The following is a 20,474-nucleotide window of genomic DNA, read 5'->3' as shown; positions in this document are numbered from 1 at the left end:
AAGGACAGACAGTTCCTACATACCCACCCAGTAGCACCCAGTAGCACAAAGGGACTTTTCCCTCCCCAACCCCGAAATGTTCCTTTCCCCCTTAGAGAGCTGATCAGAGCAGTACTTCTCAAACTGTGCATCCAAGACGCACAGCATCACCAGGGAACTTGTCAGAAACACACCTCCTAAATCAGAAATTGTGGGGATGGGGCAAACCCCATAATCTGTTTCAGCAAGCCCTCTGGTTGATTCTGATGCCCGTTAAAGTCTGAGAGCCACTGGATTTGAGAATTCTGCAATCCCAAGACAAGTAATGAAGAAAGACAGAACTCCACGTAAGGTAGAACCAGTTTATTAATGACAGCCTTAATTACAACCACTCTCAAGTGTAAAAAATAAAGGGTGACTAATTAAAATTTAGAACGCACTTGGACTTGCCGTTTGGCCTTTCACTGGATGTGCCAAAGGGAGGGGACCCTGCCTGATTCTGAATCAACTGGTCAGAGGGAGTTCACCGGAGAATGAGGTAATAAAGACAAGAGTGCCAATTGCGGGGCTCGAGTCTTCTCCGTGTTGGAATGACATTACAGAATGACAACTGCGTGGGGGCAGAGATGACATCAAATCATCTTACAGCCAGAAGATGGAATGAACATCTCTAACTACACAGAGACACAAAAACACACATGCAGCCACACACACACACCCACACTCTGGAGACAGTTTTCAAAGAATTTCTGTCTTTTCTCTGAGCAGATTGACACGTTCATCAGCCACAGCGATGCAACATGGGGCTAAAACGGAAAAGCTTGCTAAATTTCCACAAAGCATGCTAGCTGCCCAGTTTTGTGCTGGCAAGTGTGGCATCACCGTAAAATGTACCTGTGGTTTTCCCGCCGTTCCACAGGCTGATGTCTGCTCCCCAGGAGAGTGGCATCCTGGTGGATACCAGCTGGATTAAAATCTGGGGGCAGGACTCATCCCTCCCCACCTTCGTGGGGGTAAGGATGAGCGGCAGCACCTGGAAGTGGTGTCCGACTTTGGGCCACAGAACACTTGCCCCATCAATGCCCCTCCCTCCTAAGTATTTGTGCTTTGTTACCATCCTGATGGCTAGTCTGCACTAGGAGGGAGCTCTGGCCATGCCTTTTTGTTGTTGTTGTTGTTAAATAAAAGCAAAGTAAAACCAGAAGGGGGAAAAAAACATTATAAATTTCTTGATTGTGAGTCAACACTGTCTCAGCATTAGGTTCAATTCCATTCAAAGAGAAAACTGGGGGCTGCGGATGAGGCCCCCGGAGACCGATGGGGTAAAGGGACTATCGAGTCTGTGGAAGCATTTACCAGTCGCTTCGCAGCCAGGGAGGACACGCCACACCTCTGAAGGCCGGGAACCTACGAAGTGAATGCCGACCAAATAACATTTATAAATGTTCGTGGGAGACAGGGCAGGAAAAGGAGCTGGTGGATTCAGGTTCACAGATCATGCGGGGAGATTATACCAAAAAATTAACATTGAGCTGAGTAAGAAAACACGTTAAGAGAAACTGCATCCCAGCTCTCACTTTTGGGAGACAAAAACAAAACCGCAAAAAAAGCCAAACAAAACCCAGAATATTCCAGAGCTTCCAAAGAATCCAACAACTAATAGGGTGGGCGGGGGTGAGGGATGTTAACCAATAACCTCTTCATTAACTTCAATTTCTCCTTGAATGTCATTGATAAATAAAGCTCAGGCCTACTTAGAACAACAATCTGTCCTGCTAAAATTCAGCATCACAAAGTGTCCTGCTGCCCTTACTCCATGCGCGTGGGATACACAACGTCCCTTCTAAGGGACACTCCAGGAGAGACCACGCATGCCCACCCGCATTACTTGCTGAATGCGGTCACAAACTCTGAACCCCGAAGACAAGCTGTTTTCTTCTTGGGATCACAGTTGTTAACAGTTCCTTGAAATGTACAGCGAAGGGGTGCCCCAAAACACCACAGCCCCCCCAGGTAAGGGGCTGAGTTTTAGGAAAGATGTACTTCTTTAGGCCATGGAACAGAAAGCAGTCCCTTCAAGGTGTGACAAAGAACAAAACTGCTTCTTCCAGCCCTCCAGTTATCGAAGCGGAGAACGAGACTGTGTGTTCCACAAATTCAGGTACATCTGGGTCCCTCACCCTCCCTTTTTTCTCTTTTTTTGGTAAGTATCCATCCATAAACTCGTGGCTACAGTAGAGATTCACGGCTCAACGACTTTCATACTGGTTATCTGTTTAATTCTGTCAGTGAGCAGCATTTCCCAGTTGCACCATCCCCCTCCCCCAAACCAAGTTCTTGGCAGCTCCATCAGGTGGGATTGCAAGATGCCTGTGTGATCAGGGTCCGTGCAGCATGGATTGGGTTGGGCACGCTGGAGGGGCAGGAAGGCTGGGTCTGTCCAGTGTTTTGCAGCAGCATTGCCGGGGCCCTACCAGCTAGCCCTGACAGCTTCAATATCACTAACCAAATTCTGGGCCAGGCAGATCCCAAAAATCTGGGAAAGGAAGGAAAAGAGAGTCAAACAGTGAAACTCAAAACGTCATTAGGCTTTTCCTAGGTCAATGAATCTCTTTTCTTTCATTTTTAAAATTGATACATAATTCATACACTATAAAGCATGTCCTAATTTTAAAGTATACACATCAGTGGTTTTTAGTATATTCACAAGGGTGTACGACTATCACCACTAATTCTAGAACATTCCATTACCTTGAAAAGAAACTCTGTACCTATTCACAGGCATTTCTATTCTCCCATCCCTCACAACCACTCAAGTTCAATCCTTTTGATGACTTGACTAATATTCCATTCTATGGATAAACCACATGTTGTTTATCCATCATCAGCTGATGGACATTTACACTGGTTCCACTTTTTTGTTATTATGAATAGTGCTGCTATGGATGTCCCTGTACAACTTTCTAGTGAACAGATTTCCAGTTCTTTTGGGAGTGGAGTTGCTGGGTCACAATGGCAACTCCGTTTAACTTTCCGAGCAAGTGCCGAATTGTTTTCTACAGTGACTCTATTGTTTTCATTCCCTTTAACAATGTATTACGGTTCCCATTTCTCCACATCCCTGCCAAGACTCATTATTGTCTTCCTTTTCAATTACATCCATCCTAGCATGTGTGAAGTGCTAGGTCATTGTGGTTTTGATTTAAACTTCTCAAATATCTAATGATGAGCATCTTTTCATGTGCTTATTGGCTATTTGTACTTTCTTTGGAGAAATATCTATTCAAATCCTTTGCCCATCTTTGGATTGGGCTGGTCTTTTTATTGTTGAGTTGTTCTTTATATATTCTAGACTTTGGACCCCTATCCGACACAATGATTTTGCAAGTATTTTCTCTCATTTTGTGGGTTGTCTTTCTCTTTCTTATCATTTTTAGCACTCAAGTTTTAAAATTTTGATGAAGTCCAACTTATGTACTCTCTGTGGTTGCTTGTGCTTCTGGTGTCATATATAAGAAAACACTGCCTAATCCAAGGTCACAAAGATTTACACCTACACTGTCTTTAGCTTTAGCTAAGAGTTTTATAGCTTTAGCTCTTAAGTTTAGGTCTTTGAGCTATTTTGAGTTAATTTTCATATATGGTGTGAGGCAGGAGCCCAGATTCATTCTTTTTACCTATAGGTATCCAGTTGGTCCAGCACCATTTGTTGAGAAGACTATTCTTTTCCCATTGACTGATCTCTGTTCCCTTGTCAAAAACCAACTGACCATAGGGGCACCTGGGTGGCTCAGTTGGTTAAACATCTGACTTCAGCTCAGGTAATGATCTCATGGTTGGTGACTTTGAGCCCTGTGTCAGGCTCTGTGCTGACAATTCAGAGCCAGGAGCCTTTTCAGATTCTGTATCTCCCTCTCTCTCTGCCACTCCTCTCCCCTCACGCTCTCTCTCTCAAAAATAAACATTAAAAAAAAAATTTTTTTTTTTATATCAACTGACCATTGATGTAGGGCTTATTTCTGACTTTCAATTCTCTTCCACTGATCTGTGGATCCAACCTTATGTACCATCTTGATTACTGTAGCTCTGTAGTAAGTGTAATTGGAAAGTGTGAATTCTCCAACTCTGTTCTTTTTCAAGTTTGTTTTGCTATTCTCGGTCCCTTGCATTTCCACATGAATTTTAGGGTCAGCTTGTCCATTTGGGGGCGGGGTGGGGGTAGGAAGGCAGTTGTAATTTTGAAAGGGATTGCACTGAACCTGTAGATCAATTTGAGTACCGCCACCTTCACAAAATTAAGTCTTCCAATCTATGAATATGGAACGGCTTTCCATTTATTTAGGACTTCTTTAATCTCTTTCAACCACTGTGCCCCATTTGTGACCCTCTAAGAAAAGTATTACATCTCTACAAGATAAAAACCTCAGCTCTTGGGGCTGCTTAGGAGGAAAAGTGGGTGTCTTCCTTCCCTCACTAGCATTTTGACAAGGCGGTCCAGAGAGAGAACAGAACACTGGATGTGTGTGAAATTCTAAAAAGTCTTAATGTTGCCACTGGGATCTACTTCTGACAATTCCTACCTGCCCCAACTGTCACAATACAGTATTATTTTGCCCATGGAAACACTGGAATCCCAGCAGACAACTGCTAACCCAATCAATTTCTCCATCTTGGAAAGGAAAAAAGATTTCCTGAAGTATTTCAGGATAGTAGCATCTAAAATGGGCTTTAAATAAAATATAAACCCAATAGTTTAGGTCTGTTTCCCAGCCTTCCAATGTGTCTTAAAAATTGTGATGTTAAGGTGATTAAGCAGAGCTCCTGTCCTGGGAAGGGCTCTCCCAGAGCATCATTTCTCTGTGACATCCATAAAGGAGCCCGGTCTTACCTGTAGCAATGCAATGCCTATGAAAATACCAGCCACGATGGTTAAATTGTCCTGCAACCACTTCTCAAACTGGGGCACACAGCCTTTCGTGTAGATAACAATCTGCTGGTCAACTTCCTTCGCAAGGGAAGAGGAGAGCACAGTGTCACCATGCAAGTTCAAAAGCTCCTCAGAAACACCCTTTGTGCTAAGTGACAAGATGAGATTCCACTTACTGGTTTTTGCCTGGCATCATAGCCACACTGAGTGTTGATGACATCTTCCTGGGGAGGAAGAAAATAGAAAAGTGAAATTCACTCAATAGACAGGAAGCCCACCTAAGAATTAGCAGAAGATCCCTGTTAAGTGTTGTTAATAAACTGTGTGCTTAGGCATGGAGATGTCCTAGGTACCATGTTAAACACTTTTATGTATTATCCCAAGTAATTGTTATAAAAATTCTCAGAAGTAAGTATTAAAATATGCCTTCTTTTTTCCAAAAGAAGAAAACTGAGGCTCGGGAAATATAAGAAAAGCAAGCATGTTATTGACAACCTCAGGAAGCATATGGGGTTCAGAAAACTAAGACATAGATAAAACCATGGTAAAGGGCACAACGACTATGTTTACTTATGCTCTTTTGGGGGAACTTCTACTTTTTAATCTACATACTTCTGTATCATTTAAAGGATTTTTCAATGAGAATGCATTACTTTAATAATTAAAAACAAAACAATGTGCTGACAACACGTCACATGGACAGACACCCTGACATCTCACAGGTCTGACAAGAAATGTGGGTTCTGCGGTTTTAGGTTTATTTTTTCCCCTCTGCAGGGTATGGGGTGGATTTTATTAGCTTGGCATTTATGGAATGAAAACTCTCTACCCAGAGTATCTGTAGTCAAAAGGGGAGCATAATGCCTTCAGAGACGCTTCATACTTCTGATGGAATGTTAACACAGGGCAGGAACTGGAGACAGAATAATTTGCACCTGCTGGCCAGTACCTGCGTGGGCACCCAGGGCTCTGTACTGGGTGCTCTCCTGCCTATGAGCCCTCCTCAGAGGAGAGCACGAAACTAGCCAGTAGGAAAGGTGGGCTTCCTGGCAGGGTCTCAGAGCAGGGAAGCACAGTCCTTTCTGATTCTCAGTCTCTTTCAGACCAAGAGTAATAGCCCGGAGACCCCTCTGAAGCCCTCAGAGAACTACTTTTCCACCCCAAGACCATGGCCTCTTTTAAAGAGCCCCAAACCTTACACCCTCCATGGGGAAATTGCTGACGAGTTCAGTGGTCCTCACTGGGCTCCACTTGATTTCAAGAAGGGCGGCCTGGAGGAGGCTGCCTGGATTGATGTCCCAGAAGGCCGAAGAGTGGGGGATGGACATGTGCAGAAGCAAATTCTCCCGCTTGTTCTAACATTCACTCCTGGCTTTTAACTTACGACAAGGCACTTGCATCTCAAGACATCCCATATCCCAGTCACATGATTTGACCCAAAATACAACCAAAGTCATGGTAGAAGGGGTTATGCACAGGTGTAATATTTTATCTTTTTCTCAAATACCAACTACAGTTATTATCATCATTGCAACTGAAAGTCCAGGCAGCTGCGGTCTTCCTACCTAGTAGATGAGCCTATCCTACCTCAAACTCCTCTCCTATCCCTAATATCTCCCCCAGAACCAAGTCGGGACGCAAAGGATCACTAACCCCAAACCAATGCAGGGAGCGCTCACCTAAGAGCGTCCTTCTCACAGAGAAGGAATTACAGACACCATAGGCAGGCTTCCTGGGTCTGAAGCTCGGCTCCTCACTTGCTAGCAATGTGAGCTTGGGAAAGTTAATTAAACTCTACCGGCCTACATTTCACCCAAAGAGGGAAGATAATGGTGGTATCCGCCAGGAGGAACATTCTGAATTTTATTGAGCCAACTCACAAAAAGACTGAGACTAGGAACCAGCACGTACTACTAAATTAAGGTCAGCAATTATTACCCCTACTGGGAAGATCTGAGCACTGTGCCCCCTACAGGAGCTACAATTGGGAATGAGCACGTAAGAAGAGGCTTCGAGAAAAAAAGTCACTGTGCTCATCCCCCCAAGCCCCCCACCCCTGCCCATTCTCGGTGTGACGTGTGGAGCTGGCCAACAGTCTGCTGGCCTTCACTTACTGCAGGGTCTTTAGTACAGCAGGAGAATGGCACACCGCATCGCTCTCGACTTGCATTGGAATCTGTGCAATTGAAGTAAATATTTAGGTTCCAATCATCAGCTCCAAAAGCCCCACAGCACTGCCACTAGAGCAAACAGGAGAGAATTAGAACATCTTGACTTGGAGGCGACCAGGCGCCTATACTCACGACCAAACGACCGACACCCAGCTTCCGCCAGCTCTAACCTTCTTTTCTGTCTCAGAATTTAGTTGTAGACCAAACTAAACCTAAGCAGCTCCTATAAAAGCTTCCAAAGTGATTAAGGCCCAAGATTTGTAAGATGTGTTAGCATCGGATTTAAATGATTTAGGAGACCCATGGTGTTAGGTGGAGGAAGGGGAGGAGTTGCTCAGCAGGCTCAATCAGAACAAGGTCTGCCTGGCTTGGGTACGTGGAGGAACATTCTAGAAGGATAAATAAGACACTGAACCCTGACTGTGCCTGAAGGAGGCAAGTGGGGTTATGGGTGGGAGGGCTAGAGGCTTACTGTCTAAAAATTGTGGTCTCTACCGCATTAAGGGTTTTTTAAAAAATCCTTTTTATTGAGGTATAATTGACATACAATATAAACTGAACATATTTAGAGTGTACAACTTTTTTTAATGTTTATTTATTTCTGGAGAGAGAGAGAAAGAGAGAGAGAGGCAGAGAGACTGGGACACACAGAATCCAAGCTGTCAGCACAGAGCCCGACACGGGGCCCGAACTCACAAACTGCGAGATCGTGACCTGAGCCGAACGAAGTCGGACACTTAACTGGCTGAGCCACCCAGGCACCCCTTAAAGTGTACAATTTTATAACATTTGACATACGTATACATTGTGAAACCATCACCACAATCAAGATAGTGAACATGCTCATTACCCCGAAAAGTTTTAGAGGCTTACTTTTCATTATATATCTGTTACTACTCTGAAGTTTTTAAAGAGCATGTATTTACATTTTCAACTTAAAAAATTTAATCATCCAGCAGCCGCTAGGTGGCTCAGTCAGTTGAGAATCCGACTTTGGCTCAGGTCATGATCTCATGGTTCATGAGTTCGAGCCCCACCGTGCTGACAGCACAAAGCCCACCTCAGATCCTCCATCTCCCTCTCTCTGCACCTCCCCCACTGGCGCTCTCTGTCTCAAAAACAAATATTTAAAAATATGTAAATGCATTTACAAAAATTCAATCATCTAATTAAAATGTATATAAAATGAGCAGTTAAAGTCAGTGAGTCTCAAATGGGGCCTGGTTCGAGCACTGCTTGCTCCAGAAGCCAACTTCGTCACTCCCCTCAAATGGACTAGCTCTACCTCTCAAGAGTTAAACACACATCAAGCCTTGACCATTTTAAGGCTTTCAGGACCAATAGCTACTTCAACACATTAAACTCCATAACAGAAAAATAAAATCACATGAAATAACGGGATTTCCATATAAAGCAGACAGCATTTCAAGAGAACGTGTGCACGCATGTTCTTCCAACCCGTCTGGTCCTTCGAGGGCTTGGGTTGTGCGTCTCAAGGTTTGCCCACAAAGCTTCATCAGATCTGTCATGCAAACTAGTCAGCGATGACATTTGGCAAGGTGTGAGCTTGCATCCATTATGACCTAACAAAACAATGAAGTCTGCTGAGGAGATGAAACAGGGCTTAATTTCACAGCTGAGGTGCAGCTTACTCAAGGACGGTCATTGATGCTACTGAACAAAACCAACACAACTCAGCTGACTTCTGAGTACCTAAGGAAGGAGGGTGGTCTCCCAGATAGCAAGTGCGGATGCGGCCGTCTCCTCCCTTTATCAGAAGGGACCCCAGCTCATTCTGGAAAGCTGTCCAACCAAGAGACCACCGTTGATCCACTGGGCTTCTGTTGGCCCTCCAGTCCTGCATGTATGGCACAGACAGCACTGTCCAGTTCTGCTCACCTTATCCAGTTTCTCAGTGCATGCAAATAAAGACCTTAACACCTTAGGACAGTTACACCTTAAGCCTAATATAAAACCATGCACATCTCATTAGAGTGCCCTAATATTTGCAGGAGTTAAACAGTAGCTATTATTATTTCCGTTTTACTCTTGGGGAAATAGGTCAAGGTTCTGTTAGCCCATGGTCACTTTGCTAATCAGATTTTGGCACTAGATCTGTAGTTCTTCTGAACCTTGTTTATACCATTTTGCATTTTGAGTCAAACGGGGTGCCTGCTACTTCATTTGCATTACAGAGGACATCACCTGGTAACGTTCAGAAACCTGGGGTGGGGGGTGGCTCTGTGAGAGATTCTTTACTTGTTAGAAGCCGCCAGGGCTTAGAAGTTTCTCAACTTTCAGTTGCATGGAACTGCATGTGCTAGGATATTTGGATGGGCATGTTAGGAACTTTGTGGACAAATTTTCTATTGCTAAATGTATTATTGTGAGCTGTGAAGTGTGGAAGATGATCAAAAGGGAACAAGGGGCGCCTGGGTGGCTCAGTGGGTTGAGCGTCTGACTCTTGATTTTGGCTCAGGTTATGATCTCATGGTTTCATGAGTTCAAGCTCCACACTGGGCTCTGTGATGACAGTGTGAAGCCTGCTTGGGATTCTCTCTCTCTCTCTCTCTCTCTCTCTCTCTCTCTCTTTCTACCCCTCCCCACTCACACTATCTCAGTCTCTCTCAAAATAAGCAAAAAAAAAAAAAAATTTTTTTAAAGGGGACAAGGAGCAAGAAAGCATGTTAAACACCAAACAAAATGCTACACCTCTAGCAAAAGAATATTCTTCAGATGTCAATAGGAAACAGCAACTGTAGTTATAATCTTGTTGCTCAAGAAGTTTTCTTGGTCCCTTGGACTTCGTAGAAATTGAGATAAGTGCAAATAGGGCATTTCCATTCAGGGTGCAAATCATGTAAGTCATAAAGCAGGTCAGAAAATAATAAATACACAAGCAAACAAACAAAACCATGTGGAAGAACCAGAGGTAGGTTCCAGCTGGCACATGCAGAAGCCAGGAGGAATGTTCTCATTCCTCGAGAAGGCTTTCAACTTAAAAATAAATTTAAACTTACATATTCCTGGGTGAAGTCTATGAGGTTCTGTAAATCAATGTCATCTCTGTACGCTCTGATGTTGTTGTTTATAAAGAAATACAGCTGGTCTTTGATCCAGTCTTTGAAAACAAATGCCAGAACCCCAGCAGTGAGCTCCAGGAAGAAAATAATTCCCAGGAACACAGAAAACTAAGACAAAAGACACACAGAGAACAGTTAAAAGGGCTATTTTGATCATATATAGTTAGAGGGTTCCTTCTAAAAAGGTTTGTAATGACATTGGGTGGTTGTTACACATGTCCAAAGCAGATAATCTTCAGTTTAAGATTCATTAATAGAATATTATATTCCAAGAAAGGATTTTTAAAAATCATTCATAATCACATTTTAGGGACTCTTGTGGTCCATTTGGTAATTAAACAACAAAGCCTATAAGCAAACATGGATAAAAGGAATTTCTCATTAGACCCACATTAAGACCTAATGAGTTTCTTCTGATTGATGTACTGCCAGACTCTTGAACCATGACCTGCCCCTACTTCTAGTAAGCTTTCGTAATGCTGAAAGAGAAATTATCTCAGTATTGTAAGATCGACTGCCATTTGTTACCATGGCCTTGATTCTGTATGCAACACGTTCCTTTTCAGGATTCAGATACTGCTTTAATTCTCCTTTGCACCTGCTTTATGGTGTAAGATAGCAGATGTGTTCGTCTTGGATGAAGAGGTCAAAGAGGAAGTTTGTGAGTGTGGGCGAGGGGGGGGGCGGTGGTGACTAGGATGTGAAAATCATTTACCATCATGAAAACTGGGTTGAAATCTTTCTTAGGAACACTGGCTGTGCTCACCCTTCTTTGTAAATACCAGTCTCAGAAGATTTTAAATAACATCAACCTGCAGCCAAAGGAAGACTTCTGGCTAATGCAGACAACAAGAATTTAAACAGAAAGGCTGGAGGCCACAGGTAATGTGATTGCCCATAAATCTGGAGAAATTGCCTTTCCATCTAGAAGACTCAGATGGCAGTCATACCAACGTATCATTCACACCCACGGTTCTTTCCACTTCCTATCGCCCCCACCCTCTTACTCTTTTCTAATTCATTGTGCTGAAACAGATTATGAGAAATGAGGTTGTGAAGGACGAGGTGAACTTCTGGTAACAAGGACAGAAAGAGGGCCACAGCTGCTCAGCAGAGCTCCTGAAAGCTACAGGACGGAGAGTGGTTGAGAGGCAGAGGGGGCTAAAGCTCTCTGCCTCAGCAAGCAGACATCAAGCAGCCAACCGAGAGAAAAAGGTGCTGGAGGAGTGGCGCAAAGCAGACTACACAGTTACTTATTAAAACGAAGCAAAGACAAACATATGTTAATTCTTCTGGCCAACATCGAAGGACCCATAATAGATCGGGCCCTGGATTTGGAGGGCTTTGCAGAAGCAAGGATGAGTAAGGCATAATCCTGCCTCCAAAGACTTCACAGTCTTCTGTGCGGTGAGGGTGGGAGAGGGCAGTGGGGTGGGGCCTTCTCACATCAAATGTCTGCATATCTGACAGTGTTTTTCCAGGGTAGCAAGGGCCATCTTGGGAGGGTGGGCATGAGGGGAGGGGTGGAAGAAAGAAAGAAGTTCCTGGCAAAGTCTAGGACCCCAAAGTTTAGGCCTTAATTCTAGACCCTCTAGGGCTCAGGTTCAGCTTCCATAGATCTCCTGGTTATCTGTCCTTGATGCATACAGTAGAAATAGGATCTCAACTGTTAATTATCATCAGTGGTACCAGTAATTTCAAAGTAAGCTTTCCTCAATCTAGAAAAAAAGACAGGAAAAAACTATCACTTTTACTCAATGCCTACCCCATAGTATAAAACAACTTCCGTCCCTTTATTAGGTACAGAAATACACTAGTTATCACACTATACAAATGAGAAAATCATTTGTATACAAATGTACACAAAATACCAAGACGCAAGTCATGAAGAGATTTTAGCTAGCTTTTTGTTCTCATCACCATAAAGGTTAGGCAAGTTCGTTTTCCAGTTACCCTGGGAAATTTTCCTTTAATGTTATATGATACATATATGTCAAAAATTAAGTCCAAATTAAATTCTTATAGAGTATTTGGCAGAAACCTATATGCCCTGACCCTGTAACCCAATTTCCCCCACTTTCAAAGGCGCAGAGACTGACTCACAGGTTTCAGACTAGGGCCTTAGCTGACCAGGAAGCTCCATTTCTATTTCACATTATCTTAGCTCTCAGATTTTCCCTCAGCAAATCTCCCAGCCTTACAGAATCCAATCTTTGAGGCTGTTTTCAAGCCGTGTTGACATTTGCTTCTACTTATTTCACCGCTCCTGCCCAAAGAATATTCTGGGCCAGGTTTTATTGTTTGTACTAAATAGAGACCATTTTAAATATTATCCGACATTTTTAAAAGCCAAGAAACAATTCAATTTTCTTCACTTCCAAAATGGGACTTTAGAAATTAAGGTGCTGATTTAGAGAAACGTATCTATTTCTGCCTGTTCAGTTAACTCTGGTATCTTCAAGTACAAATACAATAAACTACATTAAAGGGATTCCTCTTACAAACTAAACTGTATTCAAGTAGATCATATTAAAGGGGATCCCATATTGAGGCCACAGAGGCTCAAACTGATAAAATAGTGGCAAATGCTCAGTATTATCTGTGGCCTTATGAGACTACAGAAAAACTGAGTGAGGTGAGCCCACGCATTTAGAAGGCTCTCATGCCAGGAAGACTGGCAGGTTAGGATCATGGACAGAGCTCTCCTGGGGGCTCCACAGGTCTTTGATTAGGTAAGGAATGAAGTAACTGTGTGTGCATGTGTTTAAAAGGGGGAACTGGGAGATCAGGCAAATGGAGTGTTAGGAAACCAGTTGTTCCCAACACAGACCTATGTATACAGAACAGAGAACCAACTGGTCACTTAAGTGTAGAGAAGACCAAATATCCCTTAGTTTTCCCTGTTAGCAGAGTCCTATAAACTTTCAGGTTAAACATAAGAAAGTTCAGGTCCGATTCTCCAAAACCTCATCCGCTCCAGAGCTGCCCAAATTTGAAATGCGCTACCCTGGGTAGGGTACAGTGAGTCTGCTCTCTTCAGGGATATTCAAGAAAAATGCCAGAGGATGATGTGACCCGGAAAGAGAATCACATATTGCATGGCTGCTGGGACTAGTTCAAGTGTAGGCTCTCGTTTTAAGTGAAAATGTCCCTGAATGATGAGAAGTATGATTCTAGCAACAGGGGTTATTACACGAATACTGTTGTCTAGAAATCCCACCATCTTCCCTCACCACAGGAAGGGGGATTGTTTTCACCCTTCCGCTGTTATTCAGAGGGCATCCACACAGGTGCCCACCCGCATGCCAAGCTCCAGACTGACAGGCACCTTTGGCTGACCTTTGACTACACCTAACAAACCTGTTTCAGATACATACACGTAAGCATATGCCATTTTTTTTCTCCTTTGGAAGGAATCTCCAAAGGAAGGCTTTCATTTCTCACGCTCTACTTTATTACTTATCTGCCCCTGGTAAAACTCCTCCTCTAAAAATTTTCATGCTAACAGTGCACACACCCTGCAAGGGACCTGAAAATTATGCTGATCATACAAAAGGAGAAGTCTGTACTGGCAGAGAAGGAGGAGGACGTCCCTCTTACTGTTTTTCCATATTCTCCGAAACCTACTGCTTAACAGATTTAATCAGGACAGGCCACAGCCAATGTGCTTATGTCTGGTTTTTCTCAACTATGTGAAGAGTTCACTACTGACTAGGTGCTTAAAAGAGTAGGTAAAAATCACTTAAGAGAAGAAAACTATATGTATACCTACCTTAATCTAAAGGCATTTTAGGGACTGGAAATGCAAATCCTGATATACACGTACAAAACCTCCACGGAGGGCACGGGCTGGGGGTGGTACTTATATTATTAAGAAAAACGGGGGAGCACGTAGCTGGTGATCTAGAGAGCTCTCCCAAAAGGAAAGCGTTAGCCGGGCCATATTTTTGCTTTGCCTTTGGTAGAGCCACTTTGCCTACAGATGGGGTATCCTCCTGTGGAGAGACGGGAGCTTAGCCCTCAGCCTGAGAGCCGAGTGGGATACTCACGAACTTGAGAAGGAAGGTGTTTTCCCGTAGCGCTCCAATGCACCCTGCGAATCCCAAAATGAACATCACTCCTCCCACCACAAGGAAGAGCCAAACCGGGTCAAAGCCACCGAGATCAGTGATGGAAGAGATGTTGGACAGAACTCCCTGGGGACGGAAAAGCACACACAACAAGGCACCAGGATGCCCGGTCAGTGTTTCAACATGGAAAGATTAATATAATGGTTTATTCCCCCTTTCAATGAAAAACTTCAGAGGTCATCTGATTATTATGCATGATTAATACTCAAGAAACACTGCAAAAAACAAACAAAAGACTACTTTTTTCTAAGGTCTAGATAAGTTTGTAATTTTGGTAAAATTACATAAAGCAAAGAAATGACCCCAGGAAACTGTCATCAGACCTTGTATGGAGAAGATGTGGATGTTACCTTTTTTTCTATGTCCAAATATAAGCAGTCATAAGTAAAAACATGTGGGTAAGAGAAACACACTTCCCAACCCCCAGGAAGAGGAGTCATTTTTGAAGCCCAAGGCAGACAAGGGCCTGCTTCAAGCCTGTGGCATTTCTCAGGAACCAGGGTGTGGAGCTAGATGCTGAAGGCTACCACAGCAGGCCAGCCCCAGCAACAAGCCCCTGCAAGTTTTCCAGGGAAGGACCATGCCTCAGGATCCACCCTTGAGCTTCACAGTAGACCCTACCTGGCTCCGATCCCCCAAAGCCCACTTAGGTGATCTGTGCTGATGGCTATCTCACACTGACTCATTAGGGGTATTTAACTTAATACCTTTTTTTTTTTTAAGAACTGAGATTTAGGGGCCTCTGGGTGGCTCAGTCAGTTGAGAGTTCCCATCACAGACCTATGTATACAGAACAGCCTTGATACTGGCTCATGTCATGATCCCAGGGTCATGGTATCAAGCCCCCACATCGGGCTCTGAGCTGAGCATGGAGCCGGAGCCTGCTTGGGATTCTCTCCCTCTTTCCCTCTGCCCCTCTCCCTGCCCCCCACATGTATTCTCTCCCTCAAGAAATTTAAAAAATAAATAACTGAGATTTAAAGGATTCATACGTCAAAAGTTACTCCCAGACTTTCCACCCTTTTGTCTTCCTTCCAAAGGAACCCAGAGTGATTTCATTTCTTTAGGGACACGCAACTTTTTTACAGAAATCATTTCTCCCTCAGCTGTGATACCACATCACATACCACCCAGACCCTATGTTAGAAATTATGAGATTTTTTTCCCCTAAAATGCAAGGTACATATTTACTATTCATTCCTATAGAGGCAGACACCTGTTTTTTTGAAACTGTGGATGTATAGGAGTCTTAAATACTCAATATCATCAATATTTTATTTTATTAAATTTGTTTTGAACTCTCAAAATATCCCAGAATATCATAGTATAGCTTGTTGTGAAGTCTTATAATAATTTGTTTTCATAGCACTGCCAACAACCTGAGAGAACATAAAGTGTGTATCTGATTCTATACTTGAGGAAAATGAAACCCAGAGAGGCTTGGTAGCTTGCTGAAAGTCACGCAGCTACTGATATTTTGGAACCAAAACAGAATGCCTACTTCAGTGTTTGCCTACCAAGTGGAAGCCACGTATTTGCTTCCCAGCACTTCCCAGTCGGCATGAATTAACACCAAAGTTTAGGAGTTTGAAGTTTCCATCCATTTTAAGGTTGTAGGATCATTTGGACAAAAACAATTTGTTTGTTTTTATTGTTGTTGCTGTTTTTAGACGGGGCATTAACTTAAGAACAATAGGATATTAATAATAGGACAGATATGAGAAATACAGGACTCTTAAAATGTACAATTTAAACTTTACAGGAAAGGCCAAAGGTTTAAATAAGTCACAGATAAAGGGTTGAGAGATTATGAAAGCAGTTAGGAATGTAGGGTGTATTCACCAACTTCTGAGGTGACCTCACAAACACAACCACACCCTTCATGAGACTGCTTAGACCAATGGTTTGATCCAGTCTTGTGTTTCTCATATTTCCAAGCTTCGAACTGTGACTACTCTGGGGAGGCAGGGGAGAAGAGGAAAACACAGAAATAGTTATCAACTCTCTACCTGCACAAATGATGCTAAGAAAAAAATTGCCAGAAAAGACACACAAAATCCAAGCACCAGTGGTGAGGGGCCAGTGTTAGAAGGAAATCAACCTCTCCCCCTAGAATGTCTCTGAACACAGGTGTCCATACTTAAAGTCTTAATGTTTTAGACCTGCTAATAAGCCAGGGAGAAAGAGGACTTTGGAGGGTATATAGATAACATTCTCTTAAAATTTAAAGAGTTAATTATGAGATAAGTAGATTCAATTTACTTGGTACTGAAAAGAGGCAGCAGAGGTGGAAGTGACAGGAAGAGATGTCAGTACGATTGTAAAAGAGGGCTTTCTAATACCCTCCAGCAATGGATCAGAGAAGGCTCCCCATTCATGGGGAAGCCAAACTATGAACCTTGCTGTTCAGTTGTGTTAGGATGGATTCCCAAATTGGATGGGAAACGGGGCACAAGGACCTTTAGGTTCCTCCCAACTTTAATACCATTCTATGATTTCACCTATTTTTAATGGGCTTTTTGTGACTCACACTCAAGTTTGAGCAAAGATCCAATTGTTCCCAAACACTCTTCTGTGATCTGTGGCTCTACACAAAGAGGTTATGGACAACAGGGGCATTTATCTGGGCAGCTCTGGCCAAGCCACCAGCCAGCCAACACACATACCTGCGTCTCAAACACAAAGCTACACCCCAAAAAGAAAAAAAAAAAATGATGTCAACTGTCAGTAGATTCCTGGATCATTTGTCTTCTCTGGGTTTCATTTGGAGGAGGAGTATTTGGCTTCCCAGACAAACTTATTTTCATACTCTTACTCTGTCCAGCCTACAGGGGCAATTTTAATTGAGAGGCCTTCAACTGTTTCCATGGAAACAATCATTTGGGGGCCTAGCAGGCCTGCAGATTCTACTCATTTAATCCTAAATTCCGGCAAAAGCCAGGGCTGGAGACAGATACTGAGTGCTTGTGGGAGACAATATTCTGCAAAGCATGAAAAAGACTACCAAGAACTTTATTTTTAACGGATTCAGAATACACCCAGGTCGTTATCTGTTGAAAACTAACTCCAGTCTTAAAACACAAAGTGTGGAAGTCAATGCCCAGTGCCCAGCTTCCTTTTCCTCAGGATTAGGGCTACTTACCTAGACAGAGATGAAAAAAAAAAAAAGACTGTACTTCACCTGTGCTGTGTTTCCAAATATTCACTGAAAAGCAGTCTTACTGCTTCTGACTACACAGATTAAAGAAGAGCTGAACGTAATCCTGGCAACAAGATTCTGGATTACAAAAATGATGGGGAGTTGATAGCTCAGCCTTCTGTTGTCTTAAAGATGGGGTCTCTCATTGGACTTTTTAATTTTGTTAAGTTCAATCTGACAAATGAGTAAGAAGTGTTAGCACATGCCTGCTGAAGAATAATTATAATCAAAGCTTGTTGTTGACAAGAAGCCGGGGGGGGGGGGGGGGGGAGGGAATACAAGGTCTAAGATTACAGTTAAGTCTGCCAAGTGATTTCAAATAGATATTCTGATTGGTGGTAAATCCTGAGGAATGTGCAAGAACCACACCAGCAGATACCTAGTCTTCTGGGAACCTGTGGGCACCACCCTCTTCTTTGGGGAACAACACTTTCCCCTTCTTGTAAGGATTCCCTCTCCCCCAAATGCATTCCATGTGCCCCTCAGAGCTGCCAATTCTCACATGACCCCACTGCCCCAAGACAGTTGAGAAGACTGAACTGCCTTCCTCTGACACTAGGATTTACAACAAGCGTCTCCCTCCTGTGGCTGAAGTTGTAAAATACCAAATTCTGGAGCCACATATACGGTGTTTTCCACCACGTGGAGAAAGTCAATCTACAGTGAGAAATAGAAAGCCAGGCTTAGGCAGAAACAAAGAATAAGGGTAGGGAGGGAAAATCCTGTCAGTATTATAATCCCTGGCCTGCCAATGAGTTCTACCAGTCACTCCCAAATCCTTAGAATATCCCACCCTTGACTGCACAAACTGGTTCTATTTGAGTCTGTGTTTGCATTTGAGGACCTGCACAACCTGACAACAGCTGAATAAATTGTGCTTTTAACGCCACATGTGTGCATATATACAGGTGCATCACACACACACACACACACACACACACACACACACACACACCTCCAAAACCGGAAGTTCACACTTTAGCAGGGGAAAAAAGGTTTTGGGGGGTGGGATGGGGAGCAGAAAAGAGTAGAGGTAAGCGTTGGACTTAATATGGTTCCTTTACTCAGCTGGCTGATATTTACAGTCAACACAGCAATTAAGCCAGCGTAAACAGTCTTCCTTCATGTTGACTCGCTATCAACTCAGCATCATTAATGAAATGAGCTCTGCATGGAATTTTTAGGTGCTTTGTCTCGGTCAATACTTACATAATTTAAATTCCAATTCTCCATGTAAATCTAAACGCTCAACCCTTGAGCTTAAATATCAACTTTTTAGAATTCAAACTTATTTGCGCACCTGGGTGGCTCAGTCGACTGAGTGCCATCGGCTCAGGTCATGATCTTACAGCTCGTGAATTCAAGCCCCACATCAGGCTTGCTGCTGTCAGTACCAAGCCCACTTCAGATCTTCTGTCCCCCTCTCTCTCTCTGCCCCTTCCCCACTTGTGCTCTGTCTCAAAAATAAAGATAAAAAAAAAAAAAAAAAGAACTCAAACTTATTGAAAAAAATAAATACAAAATGTCATTGGCTCCTCTCTTCCATCCCCAGCACTGCTGCTTATGTGAGAAGTACATACACACAGCCTGGTATTTGCATCCCACTTACTAGAAAGTTCTTTTACTTCTACAAGAATCCTGCAGGCAGAGCCCTGGGAGCAAAAGCTGTTAAGGGCACCGGGCTTCATGCATCAAGTCAGAAAATATCCTCCAACGAAGCTGAATCATGAAATGAAGAAAAATGGAGGAGAAGTAGAGCAATTAGCCACATGTACTTATTCCTTTACCCATTTGTTTTGGTTGACATGAAAATGGAATTCTGAACAGCAGCAGTAGAGAAACAGAAAGAGTCTGAATAAGAAAGCCAGAGACCAAGACTACAGATCACAAGAATATATTCAAGTACTACAGACTCAAGAATATAGGGAGATATCCTACCCATATATTCTTAATTTATCATTAAGATTATATTAATAAACACTGGTTTTTAAGAGTTCTTCATATTCATACTATGTATTTCTGTATCTATAGTCTGATGCCCTCAGCTCCTCCAGACCTATAGCCGGTGCAGCAGCAGAGGCAGAAACAAATTGACCATAACGTAAAGTGCTGCTCTAAAGACAAGATGAATACCAGGCAATTAAAAAAGCTGAAAGAAACAAATATATTCAGCAAATTAGCGATTCCACAAATTGGCTTTTGGACAACTAGCTTAGCTCCTGGCATATCAATTCAGAGCCTTCAAGAGATGATCCTCCAGTGAAAATAGAAGATTTCCATTATCTACTAGGGACTGGATAGTATCTCTCAGAACTTAGCAAGAAGACCAATATGTGCCTAAAAAGAAATAAGACAAGTTCATGGAACATGTCTAAGGCAATATCGTACAGAAATTTAGAGAGCCAACAAAAACATGTATCAATATGCATCCTCTATCTAAGGTAAAGGGGAGACGCAGATATTCCAGTCACTTAGGCTGCTCTAGAGTGTGGCAGGGAGCGTTTGTCCTGCACTGTACTCACGCCCACCTGTCCACCTACAATTTCCCCTGGAATCCAGAAACACAGAAAGAGGGTAGCCTGGACAGGGCCAGATGAGGGGCAAAGGGACAGGACACGATAATACAGATATATCTTGTCCTGAATCCTAGTTCCACAACCTACTATCTGTGTGATCTTGGACAAGTTACGAAACCCAAGTCTCAATTTCCACATCAGTGAAATGGTATCTCACATCCTCAGGATGAAGGAAATAATTCAAATAAATCCAAACACTATGCTAAGAGCTTGGCACAAAATAAGAAGCCAGTGAATGTTTACCACTTTCCTCATTATCATCACTATTATATGACACCACAAGGAACCTATCTGATGCTTTAGAAGCACATAGGAGAGGCATCTAACCCAACTGCACTGGAGTGGAATCTGTTTTGCTCTGGTACTTACTTTACCTGACCCCCCTCCCCTGCCCTTTTTTAAATGTTTA

At 43.0% G+C, this 20,474-nt stretch overlaps 1 protein-coding gene across 2 annotated transcripts in view; it reads right to left on the bottom strand.

The window, feature by feature from the left end:
• Nucleotides 1-327: 327 nt before the first annotated feature.
• Nucleotides 328-20,474, bottom strand: part of TSPAN5 (tetraspanin 5) — a 175,721-nt gene continuing 155,574 nt past the window's right edge. Inside the window, exons 3-8 of one of the 2 annotated variants that reach the window (XM_025922083.2) lie at nucleotides 14,210-14,356; nucleotides 10,098-10,268; nucleotides 7,021-7,146; nucleotides 5,083-5,130; nucleotides 4,868-4,984; nucleotides 328-2,515 (exon numbers count right to left, since the gene is read on the bottom strand). In XM_025922083.2, coding sequence (XP_025777868.1) covers nucleotides 2,450-2,515; nucleotides 4,868-4,984; nucleotides 5,083-5,130; nucleotides 7,021-7,146; nucleotides 10,098-10,268; nucleotides 14,210-14,356 — 675 coding nt within the window. In that variant the 3' untranslated portion in view covers nucleotides 328-2,449. The remainder of the gene's footprint in view (nucleotides 2,516-4,867; nucleotides 4,985-5,082; nucleotides 5,131-7,020; nucleotides 7,147-10,097; nucleotides 10,269-14,209; nucleotides 14,357-20,474) is intronic. The other variant, XM_086704527.1, reaches the window with a different exon arrangement.

Source organism: Puma concolor, chromosome B1, assembly GCF_028749965.1.
Source record: "Puma concolor isolate L17-30 chromosome B1, mPumCon1.1.hap2, whole genome shotgun sequence".
In the NCBI taxonomy this organism is placed as follows: Eukaryota; Metazoa; Chordata; class Mammalia; order Carnivora; family Felidae; genus Puma; species Puma concolor.
Note: the sequence above shows the minus strand (reverse complement) of the source record. Positions and strands in the feature narration are given on the sequence as shown.